This window comes from Zosterops lateralis, assembly GCF_965231275.1.
Source record: "Zosterops lateralis genome assembly, chromosome: 13".
In the NCBI taxonomy this organism is placed as follows: Eukaryota; Metazoa; Chordata; class Aves; order Passeriformes; family Zosteropidae; genus Zosterops; species Zosterops lateralis.
In genome coordinates this window covers 10947104-10965981 of record NC_139773.1, presented here as the reverse complement: position 1 = coordinate 10965981, position 18878 = coordinate 10947104, and the positions used below count along the sequence as shown (strand labels likewise).

General features: G+C 40.4%; 1 protein-coding gene across 1 annotated transcript; it reads left to right on the top strand.

Moving 5' to 3' along the window:
• Positions 1 to 5498: 5498 nt before the first annotated feature.
• Positions 5499 to 18767, top strand: BTBD1 (BTB domain containing 1; the record flags this gene model as incomplete). The annotated part of the gene is made up of 8 exons (XM_083871254.1): positions 5499 to 5905; positions 10908 to 11064; positions 11293 to 11398; positions 12816 to 13013; positions 13258 to 13450; positions 14000 to 14087; positions 16855 to 17001; positions 17874 to 18767. The coding sequence occupies 8 exons, from the start codon at positions 5499 to 5501 to the stop codon at positions 18030 to 18032; spliced, it is 1455 nt and encodes a 484-aa protein (XP_083727380.1). The 3' UTR covers positions 18033 to 18767.
• Positions 18768 to 18878: the final 111 nt, after the last annotated feature.

Sequence of the window (18878 nt, the reverse complement as noted above, 5' to 3'; positions counted from 1 at the left end):
ACACTGCAACATCCTTGTGTCAGAAGCTACGTAATTTCTGTCTAGATAATAATTTTAAAATAGGCAGCCCAACTCTCTGTCAAATCACAAGTATCAGCCTTATGCCACATGTCAGATTCCTCTGGGAATCCTGGCCACAGCAAGAAGCCTGTTCCATTTGTGTGGCCCCTCAGCGGGCAAAGCTCAACTCAGGAGCAGTAAATATCCTTGGGCTGATGTTTGTTGGCTTCTTGATTAGAACATTAATCATTTCTTATCAAATGGAAGTTATTTCTCTCCAGTCTCTGTACTAAATGGTGGCAGATCAGTTCTGATGTCAGGACTGAAAAGGCATTTGTAAGTGTGCCAGCAAAAGAATACTGTGAGAATATAAAAATAGGTAATTTATTAATGGTCAGCTACAAAGTAGGAGATTAACTGGCCTTTAGGTCTTTGTGTCTACTTTTAGCCTGAGAAACAGCTCTTACCTTTAGTAACTGCCCATTAAATCATGACTATTTGTATGATTTAACATTATATTGAAACTTATTTGTCTTAATTTTAAATCAAAAATCACAGTAATCTAAACAAACATAGGTAGCTGAACCTTAAGCAAGCTCATGAAGATCAATGCAAGGATTAAGAGACACTATTTATATCTCTTGGAAGCACTGCTCATGTGTTCACACAGGGCTCTGCCAAGCAGCAAGCTTTCATTGCATTATGATGCCAGCTACAAAATGCCATCCTGCTACAAAACAACTTGTGTCATTCAATTTTTATGGAACTAAGCTGATACATTTTGGAGGCTCTACTTTCCCGTATATGCAAGTAAGTTTTAAGGCAAGAGAAGTCAGTAACCAACCAATCTGACAGTCCAGATGAAGAGGGTGGATTAAAAGGTGAATTAATTAAAAGCTTCATGTTTGGGTCTTTTGTTAATGTGTTAATTTGCTGAGAGACCCTCTTTAACCACACATAGCTGCCATCCTCTACTAGCTTTAAAGCCAACCTCTTCTGTTTCTGAATTTCTTGTTAGCTGAGGGTGTACCAGGTAACAAGTGAGGCTGTATTGTAAATCTCAGAGTGCATGGTGCATCAGAAGTGACACAATGCAGCTCACCTGGCATGCTCTGGGAGTCAGGAGGCATGTGCTGATGATCTGCTGAGGATTTGGAGGGAGGAATTAGTGATCTGTGACCATTCCACTTACCAATCTGAGTACCAGTACTTCAAAAACAGAGCTGATTTTTGTGCTACAACCTCTCTATTCACCAAACAATGACATTAAGAGGAAAAAAGACATGCCAGAGTAAAATTAATAGGCATTATATTAAAAGGGAGCATGTCAATTGTACTATTTGTCTTAAACTGGAAATGGCAAGTGCAATTTCTCAGTAAGAATCTCATTAATTATGTGGAAATTAAGCTTCTAGCTAGATACACTGGTAGAAGTGTAGGAAATAAGGAACACTGCTGTGCCTCAACACATTTAGCAGGGATTGAAAGGTAAATAGCTTCACAAAATAGCCACTGGTCAGTCATAATGACATGATGGTAATAACAAATAAAATAATTTCCTCTCCTTTGCTTCTTCAGCTATGCAGCAGCAGAATATTTTAATTCTTCAAAATGTATGTCAAAGTATAGCATTTTTCAAAGAGCCAGTTATGTCAGTATTTGAAATTATATGTAAAACAAGTATGTGGTGAGTAGAATCCTTTATGGCTTAAATAATTAGTTTTGTTTTCTAATTACTTTCAGAGAAAAAATGTGATGAATTTTGCTGTTGCCCCTTGCTGCATGTTTTTGAAATGCATAAATGTGCCAAATGAGAAATGAAAGAGATACTTCCACAACTGGAGTCCTCAAAAACTTCTATGTCACATTTGTATCAGATGTACACATCTCTAAGCCACAATTCTGAAAATTACCTTAATACTCCAGGGCAGCTAGCCAGCACAGCTGAAAATGCAAAATAAAATGCTCAGATACAAGAATTACTTGTAGAAATTATAAAGAAATCAGTTATTATGGATTTTTAAAATTCTGAGAAGGTTGCATTCTTATGGTCAGTTTTAGAATACAGGTGAATTCCAGAGGAAAAAATACCAGTTCTTCTTATTATGGCTTTTTAAAATCAACATTATATAGGCACTTTTCAAGACAAAAGAATAAACTTAATCCCTGCCCTTAGTGTTACTCAGATCTAAGACTGAGTTTTCTGTGCCTGAGTGGATGCTGTGCTCCCAAAACTGGATCTGTTATCTGCCACAGACCCCACAGACCCCACATCTCAACAGTACAGGCTAATGCAAGCCACAGAGAAGACAACCATAACAACCACAAGAAAAAGCCCAGGCATACAACATTGTTTTTGTGGTTGCTATTAACTGTAGTTATTAAAAATTACACATTTGAGCAACTGTAATGCTACTGGTAATTCAGTGATGGGAACAGTAATATGCATGTCTGTCACTCACAGCAGTGGCATGGATCAGATGCAGGGGATTTTAAGAGTCTAATTGAGCATGGAAAGGAAAATATGTCATCAAATGGCCCCAGCCAGGAAGCTTAATCAGAAACAAATCTGTGATTTACTCTGAATTATTCCCTTCCCTCCTGAAGCAGAAAAAAGATGCTCACTGCTTATGAGAACAATTGCTAATCACTGTGAAAATATGTGCCAGCTAAAAAACTCTGATCATAACAACAAACAGCTCCTTGGAGCACACACAAAGCTGAGTTCAAGTGGGGAAAAGAAGGAAAGGGAGGAGAATTTAAATCATTTCAGGAACAAGTGGTTGAAAACAATACTCTTAGTAACCTAAACCTTTTGATGGCTCTCTGAGAACTGGCCCCATTTCAGGAGCAGGGGAGGCCAGGGCCACTGGGCAGGCATTCCTGTGCCTCTGGGACACCCCTGGCATCACAGGTATCTCAGAAATCCCTGCACTTTGATCACGGCATTCTTTGCTTCTTCTTCAGTACATGTAAACACACTTTGTCCTCGCTCTCCCTGCTGACAGGTGAAGGAACCTCAAGACTTGCAGAGTACTTTCTTCATGAATTTCTGCAGAAAAAAGGCACCAGGTCAGCACGGGTTTGCTCAGGCTGTTTTGTGGAGCTTGAAAATTAGCTGCTCAAAAGTGTAGACACTCCCTGACCTTCTGCTTTGCTGGCTAGAGATCAGGACAACCTTCACAACTATATAATATAATACTGTTGAACTTCTGTTTGCAGCCCTTGATTTGTAACCATTTTGATACGTGAGAGCAAACAAAAAAAATGTCTTCTTGAACTGGTTATATAAATATTTTTTTATTCTATGCTAATTTCTTCTCCATTTCCTAGACAAAACCTGAACACACTAAGAAAGCAAATAGTAGGATGGCATTTTAGTGACATTCATGTGTAGCCCTTCTGAGAAAAGCATTGTGTATTATTTCTGATCTGGACTGGCAAATACAATCCCATGACATCACATTTAAAAATGGCTGTGATCCACCCACTGAGAATGCCATAGAAAAGCTGGCTGATTTTTTTTTTCCAAGGAAGCTAGCACAAAGATTACAAGGTGAAACAAATATCTGAAGCTCATTGTCTACATGAACACAAGCTCAGTGTCAAAAGGAAATATGTTACTTTATATTTTCTTAGTTCGCACTTTCAAAACTGTTTCAAGTAGTGCATTTGGCATTTAGCTGAACAGATCAGATGGACATCCTGGTCACATTTCTCCTTTTATTTGTCCTTTGCCTTTGTCTACTTTCCTGTTTTTATTTTTTTAGACTTTTGCTTTATTTTATTTCTATTTCTTTCCCCTCATTTTCTCTCTCCATTTTCTCTCTCAGACTATCACACAGGTCTTTCCATTTTTTTTTTCCTATGTTGGACAGTTTTACCCTCTTATGATTTCTCACCCCTGAAGGTGTCCTACACACTTTTGTCTGCCAGCCAACCTCCTTTTCCTTCTCTGGTGCACCTTTCTCTTTTTCCTCAGCTCTCTTCCATTCCTGTTAACTTCCTTTTGAGTGTTACTGACACTTTTTGCAAACAAGGTTCTCTCTAAGCAGAGCAGTCATGGCTGTTGGCTCTCAGCTGAGAGAGTAACCTGTGAGTGAGCATAGAACGATAAAAGCAAAAAGACAGCAGTGACAGAAATGCTCATTAATACCCAGGCCATCCCATCTCTGAAAAAAAAAAAAAAGTCTCACTTAGATGAAAATTATCCATTTGTGCCCAAGGTGTCAGTGTTTCACATCTCTGTCCCTAAGCCACCAAGAGAACGTGGGGCTCTCCTTCCTTCCCTTCTTTGTCTACCTTGGGACAAGAAAAGTGCAGGGATGACACCTTCATTCTTCTAAGTCAGCACTATGATTTTATTTTTAAACACAGCCTCTGTGCAAAGCTGGCTGCTGCTTTCTGGCTGGTACACTATATCTTCTGCTGCCCTTTCCCACTATAGTTTACCCCGCTGAAATTGCTTCCATCTTGCTAAAGGCTCCCAAAAACTTGTTCTGCGAAACGGACCGCATTCGCTCGGTCTCAGTTTTGTCCTAATTATAAACCTGGAGGCAGAGCGGTGACATGTTCTGTTCCCCTTTTAGCCACACGCTCCCATAAAGGCTGACAGGCCGGCAGGGAGCGGTGACACACAGCTGTGGTTACAGCACAGCCCCGGCAGGGGGCAAAGGGAATCGCCTCAGCTCTGCAGCGGTGTGACAGCGCCGGGAAAACGGGAACACCTCTCATTCCTTCCCTCTTTCTTCCCTAAAAGCCCCTAAGGTTAATCCACCGGCCTATACTCTGCTCCAAGGGCGGGGAGTGCAAATGCTGCCGGGGCACAAGCGGCCTCTGCTTTGGCTTCTCCCCTCGGAAGTTAAAACACGGAATGTCCAAACACACGGTACGTGCATAAGGACTGCGAGGTGTAAAAGCCGCCGATGGTTCAACTTCCCTTCGGAAATATTTAAAACAGGCCTCCAGCCCTTGTTCTCCCCGTTACCACAGCGAAACCGGCGTTGTGAACGTGAATTCAGGTCCCTGAGCACAATCGCTGCGGCCCATTCGCTCCCGGGCAGCGGGATCAGCCCCGCGGTGCCGGAGCTCCCAGCCCGCCCCGTCCGCCCCTTCCCGCTCCTGTTCCTGTTCCCGTTCCTGCCTCTGGAACCGCGTTCCCCGCCACGGGCGGCCCCGCAGGCCTCGGCGGGCCTGGCCAGTGACACAGTCCCGGGCCACACACCGGGGCATATCCCGGGGCAGATCCCCGGTACATCCCGAGGCAGTTCCCGGGGCACGTCCCGGGGCAGTTCCCGGCATATCCCGGGGCAGATCCCCGGTACATCCCGGGCAGTTCCCGGCTCAGGCCGGGGGCGGCTCCGGCGCGCCCTGCGCGGGCAGCGGCGCATGCGCGAGGCGGGGTGGGCGGTGCCGGGGGCGGCGCTGACGGGACGGGGCGGGCGGTGCTGACGGAGCCCCGGCGCGGCCCAGCCCGGCCCGGCGCGGCCCCGAGGGCGATGGCGGCGGCGGGGGGCGGCCCGGGGGCGCCCGCGGAGACGCCGCCCGCCACCGCCGCGGGTGTCGCGGCCGCCGCCGAGGCCGGCGCGGTGTTGCAGCGGGAGCCGCTGTACAACTGGCAGGCCACCAAGGGCTCGCTGCGGGAGCGCTTCGCCTTCCTCTTCTCCAACGAGCTGCTCAGCGACGTGCACTTCGTGGTGGGCAAGGGCAGCGCCCGCGGCGGCGGCGGCGGCTCTGGCGGGGCGGCGCCCCCCGGGCCCGGCCAGCAGCGCATCCCCGCCCACCGCTTCGTGCTGGCGGCCGGCAGCGCCGTGTTCGACGCGATGTTCAACGGCGGCATGGCCACCACCTCGGCCGAGATCGAGCTGCCCGACGTGGAGCCCGCCGCCTTCCTGGCGCTCCTCAGGTCAGCGCGGGGCGGGGGCGGCCGCGCACGGACGGGCCCCGCTGGGCCCCGGTGCCTTTCCCTCGCCCCGCTGGGCCCCGGTGCCTTTTCCTCGCCCCGCTGGGCCCCGGTGCCTTTTCCTCGCCCCGCTGGGCCCCGGTGCCTTTCCCTCGCCCCGCTGGGCCCCGGTGCCTTTTCCTCGGCCCCTCCTGGCCCTGTCCCCTCGCAGCCCGGCCTGGCCCTGCTCCCCGGCCCCGGGGGAAGTGCGGGGAAGGCGCGGAAATACCCTGTGGGCTCCACGCAAGGTCACACCGCCCCTCCAACCTGTTTTGGTCCCTTCTTGCTCTTTACCCTGCACTGTTTTCCCAAGAGAAGTGCCCTAATTCCAGCTGAGTGTCCGTTTAGGGAAGCGCTCGGGGGGTGTCTGGTTGGGCTCTTGGATTCAGTGTTTTGGGGTGTTAAAGTACAATGATGGGAGTTAGTGGGCCCCCTTGGTGTTGCAACTTTGGAGCCTTCTTCTGATAGTGACTGAGACTTACGGAGGCTGTCGTTCCAAGCTTTTAGTTTCATTTGATACTTACCTTGAAATTTGATACTTACTTTGAAGTCTTAGTCATCTTCCTGTTCACTTTTCTTTCTCAGCGCTGATAATAAGTCGTTATATCTTTTTGCCATGATAACACCCATTGTAATCGTGCTTGGGCAGAGAGGGAACATGCAGCAGAAGGCAGGAAACAGCTGAGTTTTACTCCCAGACCATCTGAGTGGGAGATTTGGAGCACAGTGATAGCAAAAAGGATATAAAGTGTGTTAGTGATTTCTAACTTGGGCAGAATAGGATCTGCTAGTTTGCATACTGACAAAACTGATGAGTTTACCTACTATTTGTCTTTATTCAGTGTAGTGACAAATAAAATTTATGGTGTTCATAGAAACAATTACTAAGGGTTTATTTGTGCCTCGGGCTGTGGTGTGTTAATACAATTAAATGGCATAACCTTAAGGTTTTTTATCCAAGAAACCACTCTGATAGGCAAAAAATCTAAAGTATAAAATACAGTTCTCTGTAATGAACATTTGGGAAACAAGTAATATTATTGCCTGGAAATAAATATGTAGTGTCCCAAAGTTTTTTGTGACAGGAAAAACTCAAAACTCTTGGCAACTTTCTTCTTTTGCTGAGGCCTAAGAGACAGGAGCAATTAGAAGAGTCACCTGGTCCTTAGGTGATCATGGGCACAGGAATTAAAACAAGTGATGAGCACAAAACCCAACAAACCCCCCATGCAGCAATGATGTCTTTCTGTTGCTGTTAGCAAACTCTTCTTCGTGGATTTTTTTGTGCAGAGGAGTGAGAGGTAATGGGAAGTGTCTTTCAAGCAAATGGGTTCGAAAGGTTAGAAATGAATGACAGTGCACATGTGTGCATTTGTCCGTATTTATGTGGGAAAAACGCTGGACAGTGAAAAGTGGATATAATACAAGAAGTTTGTCTGGGTAAAAATAGAATGCAGAAACAGAGATTTCTAAGTAAAGATAAGAAGGATAGTATTAGAAGACTGTAGAAGTGAATGAAGAGATGCTGTTAGAAGCAAACAAAAGCATCTTGTGTTGGTCGGGGCTGCCAGTGCGTAATGGCCACGGCACTTGCGTCAGTGAACTGATTGTGCCTGTGTCTTGTCTGAGGATCACCACACTGGTGGGTTGCTGGAACATCTCAGGTTTGCTGTCTGTGCCAGCTCTTTAGGACATTCTTCCATGCTATGTGTATTTATTTGAGCTTATATTGAAATAAATATACATTGCCATACCTTGTTAAAAACATATCTAGGATGAACTTCTATAATATGTGCCAGTAATGGACTTTTTCCATGCTGGAAACAACCTGGGTCTTTTCCTGGTATTGGGGCAGGACTGATACCTTGTACTGTTGGCCTCTTTTTTTCTATCATTAGTAAATCACTCCAATTATGATAGTTACCTTTCACAAGACATTTCTTTAATGTTTGCAAGTATCAGTTTGAGGTATACTGGCTAGAAATTAAGTCAAGATCTTTGAATAGGCATAGGAAATGAGCATCAAGGAAAGGAAATGTTTAAGTAATACAAAACTTTCTAGGCATAATTTACTAATTATTTAATGTTCCTCAGCTCCATTCCATTTTATTTACTCATGTGGTTTGTTAAGTCATGTCTGTAGTTTATGTGTTTCATACAGACTACTGACAAATTAAAGGAAAAGATTTTTTGATGAAAACAAATGAAGTAGTTTGAGAGATAAATCTTTAGGAGCTGAAATAATGTCAAAGTCACAAAGCTGGAATCTATTTCCCAGTGAAACAACTTGTGTGTGTGTTTCTAACTACAAATTGAATAGCAATGATCGAGAAAATTCAAGTTGTCTCAGTAGGGTGCTGCTTTACAGTTTATTTTTGCTGGTTTTACTAAGTTTTTGGATTTTTTTTTTTTAATTTTCATTCATATTTTACAATAAGCTAACTTGTTCTTTGATCACAGAATGAAGCAAAGTAATGATATGGCACAAGTTAGCAGTCTGTCTTCCAAAAACTTTTTCAGAGAATTTTGGCAAGCAGTAAATAAAGGGGTAATAATGACTGACTTGAAAAAAAGATTCCTGTGTATAATGGTGAAAACATTTCAGCTACTGAGAGGATGCTCACAGAAGGGAAGAAGGAAGTGCAAACCTCAGAGTAAACAAAAGTAGCATAAATTGTATGAGAGGTTTATATTGAGTGAATGATTGAATGGTCACTTGGAAAAATTGTCCTGGTCACTAAAAATGTTCTTCCACTCTGCACATACATCCCCCAGCTTCCCATTCCCTCATCCTGGCTGCCAGTAAAATGAGGTTGTTTCTGACTCAAAGGGAAATAGGGGAGGGAAGAGGGCAAGGGGGAAGAGAAGTGATGTCAGTCCCGCGGAGCTGAGCGGAGGAGGAGCAGGAGTGTAAACACCAAGCTGTGCTAGTTCAGGCGTGCACAGAGGGGAGAGTTAACACAGACACCGCTCTTGGCAAGACACACCCAGGGCTGCACCCTGTTTCTTTGGAAGGTAGAGCAGAAAGTAAAACACAAGCCAGACCAGCCCCTCTGGTGTGTCACTTCATTGGCTTCGGATTGGATTCGCTTAAGGAATAAAACCAAAGCCAATTTGGGATTTGTTGTTTTTTTGTTTTTTTTTTTTTTTTTTTTTTTTTTTTTTTTTTTTTTTGTTTTTTTTTTTTTTTTTTTTTTTTGTTTTTTGTTTTTTGTTTTTTGTTTTTTTTTTTTTGTTAGGTAAAATGCATACTGTAGTTTGCATAGCAGTATTGGGTTTTTTTACAGCCTGTTAATCAACTTCCACATGATTTTGGCTCTAAGCTCCTATAGTGTCATACAACAAAAGTTATGGCATTTTAAACTGATTATTTTAAATCTTAGAACAAAAATGTAAATGCACTATTCTAGTGCTTTAATGAAGAGCTTGTCAATTTAGTATGCAAAAGTGTACCTGTGAAATATTTGTTTCTTAAAAGTACATTTCTCAGCAGTTACGATGAACAAGTCAGCCCATTGTTTTCATCAACAGGTAATAATAGTTCATAGCTTTCATAAATCAGTTTTAATTGAACTGTAGGAAACTTTTACTTTAAAAAAAAAGTTAGCATTTAATTAAATTATTCTTCCTAAATGTTGTTCAATTTAAATCCAGTTTAAAAAAAAATTAATCTAGAGCATCTTTTACATCTGCAAAGTGATGTGCAAGCTGGTTGTTTGAGTAGACTGGAGTCTTTTAATGGCAAATATGTACCTGTATTGTGGCAGCAAATTTAGTGTTGAACACCATATTTAGTTGTGTGTTAGCAACTACTGAGAATTTGAGTTTTCTTGGAATATAAGAAATATAAACAGTGAAGAACTTTAGTTTAAACTTCAATTCTCCAGGTTGCAAGGAAGTTTAAGGAGTCTGTTATTTTCACATGTTTCTCTTGTTAGATACAAACTGCTGATTGCTACATTTAAAAACCTTTCTAAACACCCCTTCGGCCTGTGCCTCATTCATATCCAGGATGTTCTGAAAAACAAATATTAAGAAATATAAAGGAAAGACTTGGTTTTCATTGTGGAATTCTTGCATTTGCTAGTGTGCCCTCGTTTATTATGTTGAATTATCTCTGTGTGTTGGGGACAAAGGTACTTTTGTAAATCACAGACTATTCTTGATTGTTGTCTGAAAGGCTGATGAAATTTTGCTAAAATTATCTTAAATGTCACCTATAAGAAAAGTTATTTTTAAGAAGTCATATTTTCCATACAGAACCTTAAAATAGCTCTTACCTTGTCTAGTCTTAAATAAAAACTGCTTAGGAAACAGGGTTTTTTTTTCCTGGTATTGGTAGAGGCTCCTATCTTGTGGTTCACAGCTTATCCTAAAATCACAGCCAGTCCTCTTGCCTCAGGCACTGGAGACAAGAGCAAGAGTGTTTTGCTGTGGCAGGAATAGAAGAGTCAAGGTCATCTGCTAGAATGTACTCCCTTTCCTCTCTGAATACTACAGAGGGGTAACTTTGACATAAGATGTTTTCACAATCAAAGTCCTTGACACTATTCCCTCATGGAGGGGAAGCCAGTGTGCACTGTCAGTAAATGAACTTCAGGAATACAGCCATAGAGGATTGTGCAGTGATATTTTCTGATGAACTGAGAGCGTGCATTCGTAGGTTAAGTAATTCTGCAGCTCAGCTGTTGTTTACAGTTGGGGAGCTATGTATAACTAGGACAGCCAGATCAGTCTTAGGGAGTAATACATATTTAAAACAAATGTATGCCATTAGGTTAACATAATAGTCTTTCTTGAACCTTTTAACTTACCTTCTTTATTTATAAAAATGCAATGAGGTCAGCTGTTGCACCATTCACAGTGCAAATCTTTGGCCTGTTTTCTAAATGCAAAGAGATTGTTGTGTTTGACTGCTCCTCTAAAGATATGTTTTTATAATCTGTATTTGTGCGTTGATTTATAGGTTTCTTTATTCAGATGAAGTTCAAATTGGTCCAGAAACAGTCATGACTACTTTATACACTGCTAAAAAGTATGCAGTCCCTGCCCTGGAAGCACATTGTGTGGATTTCCTAACAAAGCATCTCCGAGCAGATAATGCCTTTATGCTGCTTACTCAAGTAGGTAAATTTAAGCTTAGTTTTGATTTACTAGGAGAATTCCTAATTGGGGGGAAAATACTAATTCTCTTTAATTATGTACTCCTTTGAGATTTTAAGGTATAAACACAAAGAGTACTTAGACAAATCAACTTATTTTAATTTATGTAGTAGAGGGAAAAATGCTTGCTTTTTAAGATTAGCAGTTTGTCAGCTTTATGCTTAAGATGTATTTCTTTGTCTTTCCAGGCTCGTCTGTTTGATGAACCTCAGCTTGCTAGTCTTTGTCTCGACACAATAGACAAAAGCACTATGGATGCCATAAGTGCAGAAGGCTTTACAGATATTGATATAGGTAAGTCACTGTGTGTCCTAAGCATGAAATGACACTACCCCAGGAAAGTTCCTTCTCCCATCTGAGTATGCAGAGTCCCAAGCACTTCTTCCCTTCTTGGCCATCCACCCCTGCAGTGCTTTTCTTTGAGCATCACTCCTGAGCTGGGTTCCACTGCACCGTGTCCCTGTTTGAGCAGTGCTGGAGTCCCAGGGCTCCCACTGTGGTGACACCACACCTCACTGAAGCCAAAGCTTTCACTTGCTGAGGGTTGTGCCTCATCTCTGAGGCATCCATGGCTGCTTTGCATATGCAACAGGAGCCACACTGTTCTGTTGCCACATGGTATTTATTTATTCAAAGTTGCACAGATCAGGTACAATTAATGATACCTGCTTTAAAAAATAAATACATAAACTGCTAGTTTCTCTGTTTAATCTTCTATCAAAAGCTAGCAGTTGTAAATTTACTTACTCAATTTTATTGCTACTATGTGTGTCTAAGGTTTTACTAAATTCAGCTAGATTGTGGGAAAAATTCAGAAGGAATTCAGAAGGAAGGTGTTTAACTGCATAAAGACATTTTAAAGCCATTGTTAACTTGTGTTCAGTAGGACTTGTACTCAGACTGTGAGTGATCTTTAGTCTTGGTAAGTCTCAATCTGGTTTGACTTTCCAGTGTGCTATTTTCTATAGCTGCAAACATGCCTTATTTAAATTCAAGGCAGATTAAATTTCCCAAAGACAGAAGACTTAAAATATAAACCATTTATTTTTTGACTTGGATTCTGTGATAATTTGTGCATACCTGTTATTCAAAGAAGATCAGAAGGAGTAGTAAATACAGGATAAGTTGCATTTTAAACATGTACCTTGCCTCAGATCTTGTGTTTCACCTTCAGGCTTTTTGGGTAGCAAATATGTCAACACTTGAGATGACTCTCATGTATCTTTAAACTGGTTTTTGTGTACCACTGCTGCTTGTGGCTATAGTTGATCCAGATGGGCAGGTGGCTGCCCAGATGAGAATATGCCACTGTCATCATGAGTAACTTGGTTTTTTAGTGGTGTGCATTCACTGTTTGGTCACTTTCAGTTTTGATCTTGCCCTAGCAATGGAAATTCTTCAGGATATTTGTTATCACTACAGAGATTAGTTACACTCTTAGGAATCAAGAAGAAAGCTCATATCCTGTCTTCATAGCACAAAAATTAATTTTTAGTTTGAAATCTATGTGTCATTGAGAGATTACTTTTTATGTAAGATAAATTATGTGCAATATATATATACACACACACAACATACAATAACAAGACAAAGTTAATAGTCTTGTTAAGAATGTTCTTAGTTTGTAATTAGTATTTTAAGCTTATAAATTTAACACTATTGCTGGCTTTGATGAAAACTGGTCTAAAGCTGCTAACGTTTTTTTCTTTAGACACACTCTGTGCAGTCCTAGAAAGGGACACTCTCAGCATTCGGGAGAGTAGGCTCTTTGGAGCTGTGGTTCGCTGGGCAGAAGCAGAATGTCAGAGACAACAACTGCCAGTGACATTCGGGAACAAACAAAAAGTCCTTGGGAGAGCTCTTTCCTTAATCCGTTTTCCATTAATGACTATTGAAGAGTTTGCAGCAGGTGAGTTTTGGAGTCCCTTGTCTTACTGTTAGACCATCTCTCAGTGTTGTTCAACACTCAATTCTGTTATTAATACTGTACTAGTAAGAGTTGTGATGCACAAATGAAAACAAAGCATTTTGCAGATTATGCTCTGGTCATTGGAAAAATATTACTGTTGTCTTCAGTTTGTGAATGTGTGTGGTTTAAATACAACAGATGGATTAATCCTTCAAATCATCTTACAAATTTTATGTTTTCACAGGCCCTGCTCAATCTGGAATCTTGTCGGATCGGGAGGTAGTGAATCTCTTTCTGCACTTTACTGTCAACCCTAAACCTAAAGTAGATTATATTGACCGACCAAGGTGTTGCCTTAGAGGAAAAGAATGCAGCATTAACAGGTTCCAGCAGGTGGAGAGTCGCTGGGGCTACAGTGGCACAAGCGACCGGATCAGGTAGGACTTGAGAAACTGTTTGAAGGAGAGACAGAAATGTGTGGGGAGAAAGGGAACAAATCATTCGACTCTGACTTTTTGGTATAAGATACAATAGCAAACACGCTGGCTCTGTTGCACAGGTTTGATCTTTCCCTTTTTTAAAAAATAACTTAGGCTATTACACACATAAAATACAAACAAGAATGAGATTTGGGAGGATTGGGTGCATTCTAGAATGATTGAGTGTTATCTGTATATTTCTTTTTGAAATACTAAGTCTTGATCTGTTTTTATTTTGGAGATACTGAGAAGAATCTGGTTTTATTTTTTTAGTAATACTGAATATCTTGAGGAATTAGCAAAGCTTTTATTTTTAAGACAAGTGCTTTGTCACCTATAAAACTGACAAAGCATTTTTCTTAGTATTGAAATCTAAATAAAAAATGCTATTAAAAAATAAAATGCCATTTTCAGTTTACTTCCCTACTCTTCAGTGGGAGTCTTTTTCCTACTTGAAATAAGGCAACACAACACAGTTGTTTGAATTCCTTTCCTGTGTCTTACCAGGTTCACAGTGAACAGAAGAATTTCTATAGTGGGATTTGGATTATATGGATCTATTCATGGGCCCACAGACTATCAAGTTAATATACAGGTACAGTATATTATGTTTAAATAGGCTTGTACTTACTTGTAGGAACTTGCAAAAGGAAGGTACACTTGTAGCACTTGCAAAAGGTTTGGTCTGTATTTGGGAGGGAAGAGTTGATAGGCCGGGAGTCTAAGGTGTGTTTGTCACAAGTGGGTGTAAGTGGGTGACTAGGCAAAAGAAAAACATTATGGAACTCTGCTCCCTTTCTCCTGTATTATTCTGTCCTTCAGTGATTTTCAGTGTAGGTGTTTCCCAACATCCAGCTTTTTTCCCCTTTTCTCACGCCTTTCCAGATAGGAAATGCATACTGATATTTTTTTTGGGTATGTTATGTTCTTCAGTAGCCTGTATACTTCTTATAAAGATTTGATTTTCATAATTGTTTCTTTTAGTTTCTTTTGAACAAGCTTCCTCACTTTGCTTTTTTTGAAATTTAGCACAGCTGTGGGGATTTGCTTTTGTTGTTCGTGTGGGCATGTTGACTCTAAGTATATTATGGACACTGTTACATAGTGTTTCCATTATGAAATTTTGAATCTGATCCTGCTCATCACTCAGTACCAAATCAAGGGTTGCATTTCTTCTTGCTGAGCAATTGGTTAGCAGGCTCATGAAGTGGCCAGTGACAGCATCTAAAAATGTCCCCCAGCTTTGTATCCTGATGTGACCCTTGCCTGGTCCCAGTAGGTAATTGAAGACACTACTAAAATTGTATTTCCTGCTCCTATAGCCTGTTAGATCCCTTAGCATGTTGTGGTCAGGGTTGTCTTCTAGTAGTATTGATCCAGCACTATTTTATTTTTTTTTCTTTTTGAGTGTGGAATTTCAGTCTATTTGAATTCTTTAAAAGATTAGTTTTGCTTTGATTCTAAGCTTTCTAACAAGATACTAGGATTCCATGACTGGAACAGTTTTGCCCTGTCTGTGTATTTCATATCTTGGTACTATAATGTCACGTCGATTTATGCACGAGGTGCATGAGAAATTTTGTGAAATAAATAGTCTGTGACTTCATATAGGGGCAGAAATTCAGTTGTCCCTATCTTTCTAGACTTGTAGCATGTGCTGGAATTGCTGTTCCAGTTCATTAGTGGACGTTCTGTTTAAATGTCAAATTGTCTTCTGCTTCCTATTTGATGATATAATTATCTGACTACTCTGCACTTAAGGATAGGGATTTTGTGTCTGTCCCCTAAGGAAGAAATGTTGTGCCTTTCCTCTAAATGATGTTCCAAACAGAATGTATCTGGAACGACGTTTTGAAGGAATTAGGCTTTTCCACATGCCTCACTTTAAAAGCACACTTGCACCTTCCTCTATTTGAAGTATCTTCAGTTTGGTTTTGTCAAATGGTACATCCATGTAAATGAGTAGCATAGTGCACTAGACAAGATCTTTAGAACAAAAGAGTTGGTTTCAGGAACCTAGCAGCTATACTAAATGTACCTGGGGATTTTTACTTCACATAAACCCTTTTTTGAACCTCTCAGCTGAATTCTTGTTAGCAGATACAAGCATTTGGCGTGTTCCCTCAGGATGTTTGCTGGATTTATTTAATCTGAAAAGAATTTAGATTTTTTTTCAATGCCAACCAATGCATATTAAGTGGGAATGATTGGAAGATTCACTTGAAAGAGATCCTCCTGATTCAAACTGAAAGGCTAAATAAAACTTTATGGTTCATAGTAAGGCCATCCATATTATATAGGTTCTCTTTATCCTGGAAGTGTCCCTAATAACTGATGAATCTGAAACTTTCTTGTCACAATCTTTTCAGACAGTTACTTAAGTCTTGTGGCTCTTTCTTTTTGGCTCTGCATCAGTACTAGCAGGGCTTCAGAGAGTTAAACATTTAAAACTTGCTATAAAATAGTGATAATTTATACTGCAAATACATCTGTTATGTGAAAAGGGGTTAAGTCTTCAGCATTATAATTGTTAATATTTCTATTGATTGTGGCTGGGGAAAAAACTAGAGTACTCTTTGCCTAGAATAAAGCTTCATCTCGTGCATGGGTAATACTAAAAATTATATGGCAAATTAATAAGAAACTATAAAAATGGATAGGATTCTTCTTAGTGCAGTAATCAGAAGAAGTGCTCTGCTCCAAAGCTCTGATATCCAACTTCTGCAAGAGGTATTGGGCAGGATTGTGACCCAAAATGGGAAGGAATCTGCTATTATTACATTGGAACTAGTGATTCTTACTCACCACTGAAATTGAAGGCAAAATAAATATTGCGTCATCTGAGTAGACTTCTTATACTGAATCAAGATTAGAAATAAATTGTATAAAACATAACAGCACAAGTTCTTGTTTTCTTTGATGAAGGTGTCATTGACTGCCTACATTATCTCTAAAAACTTGTTTTCTAAACTAGCCAGAGGCAGCAGATGAGATTCCCTCATGTGGGCTGTGAAGGTGTACAGAGATCAGCAAATCTAAGCACAAGATTAGATATTGTATCTGAAGGTCAGAAGCTGAAGGTCTGAGAGCTGTTCTCCATCTCCCAAGCACAGACTTTAACCTGGCTGGAGCAGTGCCCACAGCCCGTGCAAAACTCACGAGCCGTCGTTCCAAGCTGCTGCATCAGCTCCAGTGGTATCAGGAAATCACAGCTCCTTTCCAGCTGAGATTGCACTGTCCTTGCAGTTAGGCTGGGTGGGGTAGGCAAGTGTTTACTTGTAACCTTCTCATGTGCATACAATCAGAACCTCACAATCTCACGCTTGTAAACATAAAAATACAATGTTTGTGCTTTTGTCCAGATAATTGATTACGAGAAGAATCAGACATTGGGACAGAATGACACTGGATTCAGCTGTGATGGAACAGCCAGTACCTTCAGAGTTATGTTCAAAGAGCCTATAGAGATTCTGCCCACGGTTTGCTACACAGCTTGTGCAACCTTGAAAGTAAGAATGTTTAACAGTACAGAAGAAAGTGTTACTTTGATGCAAGAGTTTTTCTTTTATCAGTCTTCTGATGGGAAAGTGTCTTCTAGATCTTGAATTTATTTTAAGTTTAGGGCTAAAGAAGGATATTGTTAAAACTCCACTGTAATTTGTAAGACTGTTACATCTCTTCTGTGCCACAGCATGGAATTCATAACTGGATCCTTTTTGCCTTCTTTTTTGCTTGATGTAGGAGTTAGAATGAGTTCTAATGGAAGTCGCTGGTACTGTGTGGGAAAAAAGCAATATCTAGAAAATGTAATCTGGCAGCTCTCTATCAAAATTTAAGCTTGATTTCTTTTATCAAGGGTATTCTAACCATTAGTTAAATTCAAGAAAACAGTTCTTCTATCTCCTTTTATATACTAGTGCTGAAATAATAGGCAAGAATTACTTGTTCTCAGAAAGTCTCTCCTTAGTGTTATGGACAAATTTATTTCTCAAAAAAATTTTAATATTCTTCTAAATATAATTCTCTATACAGAAATCAGAGTTCCGTGGGTTGGAAAAAATACTGCACAATAAAAGCAGCTGAGGCAGGGAACTAAACAAGAATACAGACAACCTGTGTGATAAGGACAAATACTAGAAAGTATTCATTACTAGTTGGATAAAAACAACTGGTTTAAGTCTGCTGTCAGAGAAATATATTTTTGTTATTTAGACATAAGGCCCTTGCTTCTGTTGCCTGTGATTTTGTATATAATTTATATGATGTGGGTACAGAAATTTTGTACTGCTAAAATAATCCCAGTCAGTTGTGTTTGACCATCAGCCATTTTTGGGTCTTGCCCACTTCCATTCTGTTGCTTATCTCTTGTGATGTTTTTCAGGGTCCTGATTCCCACTATGGAACAAAAGGTTTGAAGAAAGTGATCCACGAATCTCCTACTGCTAGCAAAACATGCTTTGTCTTTTATAGTTCACCAGGTAACAACAATGGTACATCAATAGAAGATGGACAGATACCAGAAATAATATTTTATACTTAGTTTCACATGATGATCTGGAATGTGTTGGTGTCTCAGTGGACTTCAGCTCACTATTGGCAGCAGTTTAAAAATTCTGTTGAATTACTTTAATGTGTAAAAAAAGAACCTAATTTGTTTCAGGGGTACCAGAAAAGCTTTTTTTTTCTGCATTGTTATTGGTAGATTGTAATTTAGCTTTTCCTCAAAACAAAATGTTAAGTGGAATAAGTACTCTGTATATTGAAAAGTTTGTTTTAAGTAGTACCTTGTGGTTAATTATTTTGTGTTCTCACCCCTTTGTTTCTCATGTAGTAAAATTTATTTTTTGAACTGGAAAATCCTTACTTGTTATGAACAGCTTGTGTATGTTTTCTCCAATCTGTCCTTAAAAGACAGTAAAGCTGCTGCTCTAGTCCTATCTTGCACTTCTTTCCAAAATTACCTTGGATTGACCCTATGGACATGGATTGCTACTGTATTTTTTTGAAGTACATCAGCAAAGCTGCATTCATATTGCCATCATCTTGACTTTTTCCAAGAGCCATGGAGAATTAATGGACTTTGCACTGCAGAGAAGGAACATCTGCAGCTGCACTGAAGAAATAAATGTTAAGTCAAATTCAGCAACAGACAGATCTTTCCAGAATCTCTCTTAATTCAGAAGGGCTGTTTTGGAATATAGAACTGGTTATGCAAATAGCCACTGTATATACATATGTGCCTATAAAAAAAAAGTATAATGTGAAAATGAGAATACGAGACTTGTAATTATGTTATTTTATCATGGGATATTCTAGTACTAAAAAAATTAGTATAAACCTAAGGATTATTGGTGCGCAACGAGTTTTACAGATTGCATACAATAAT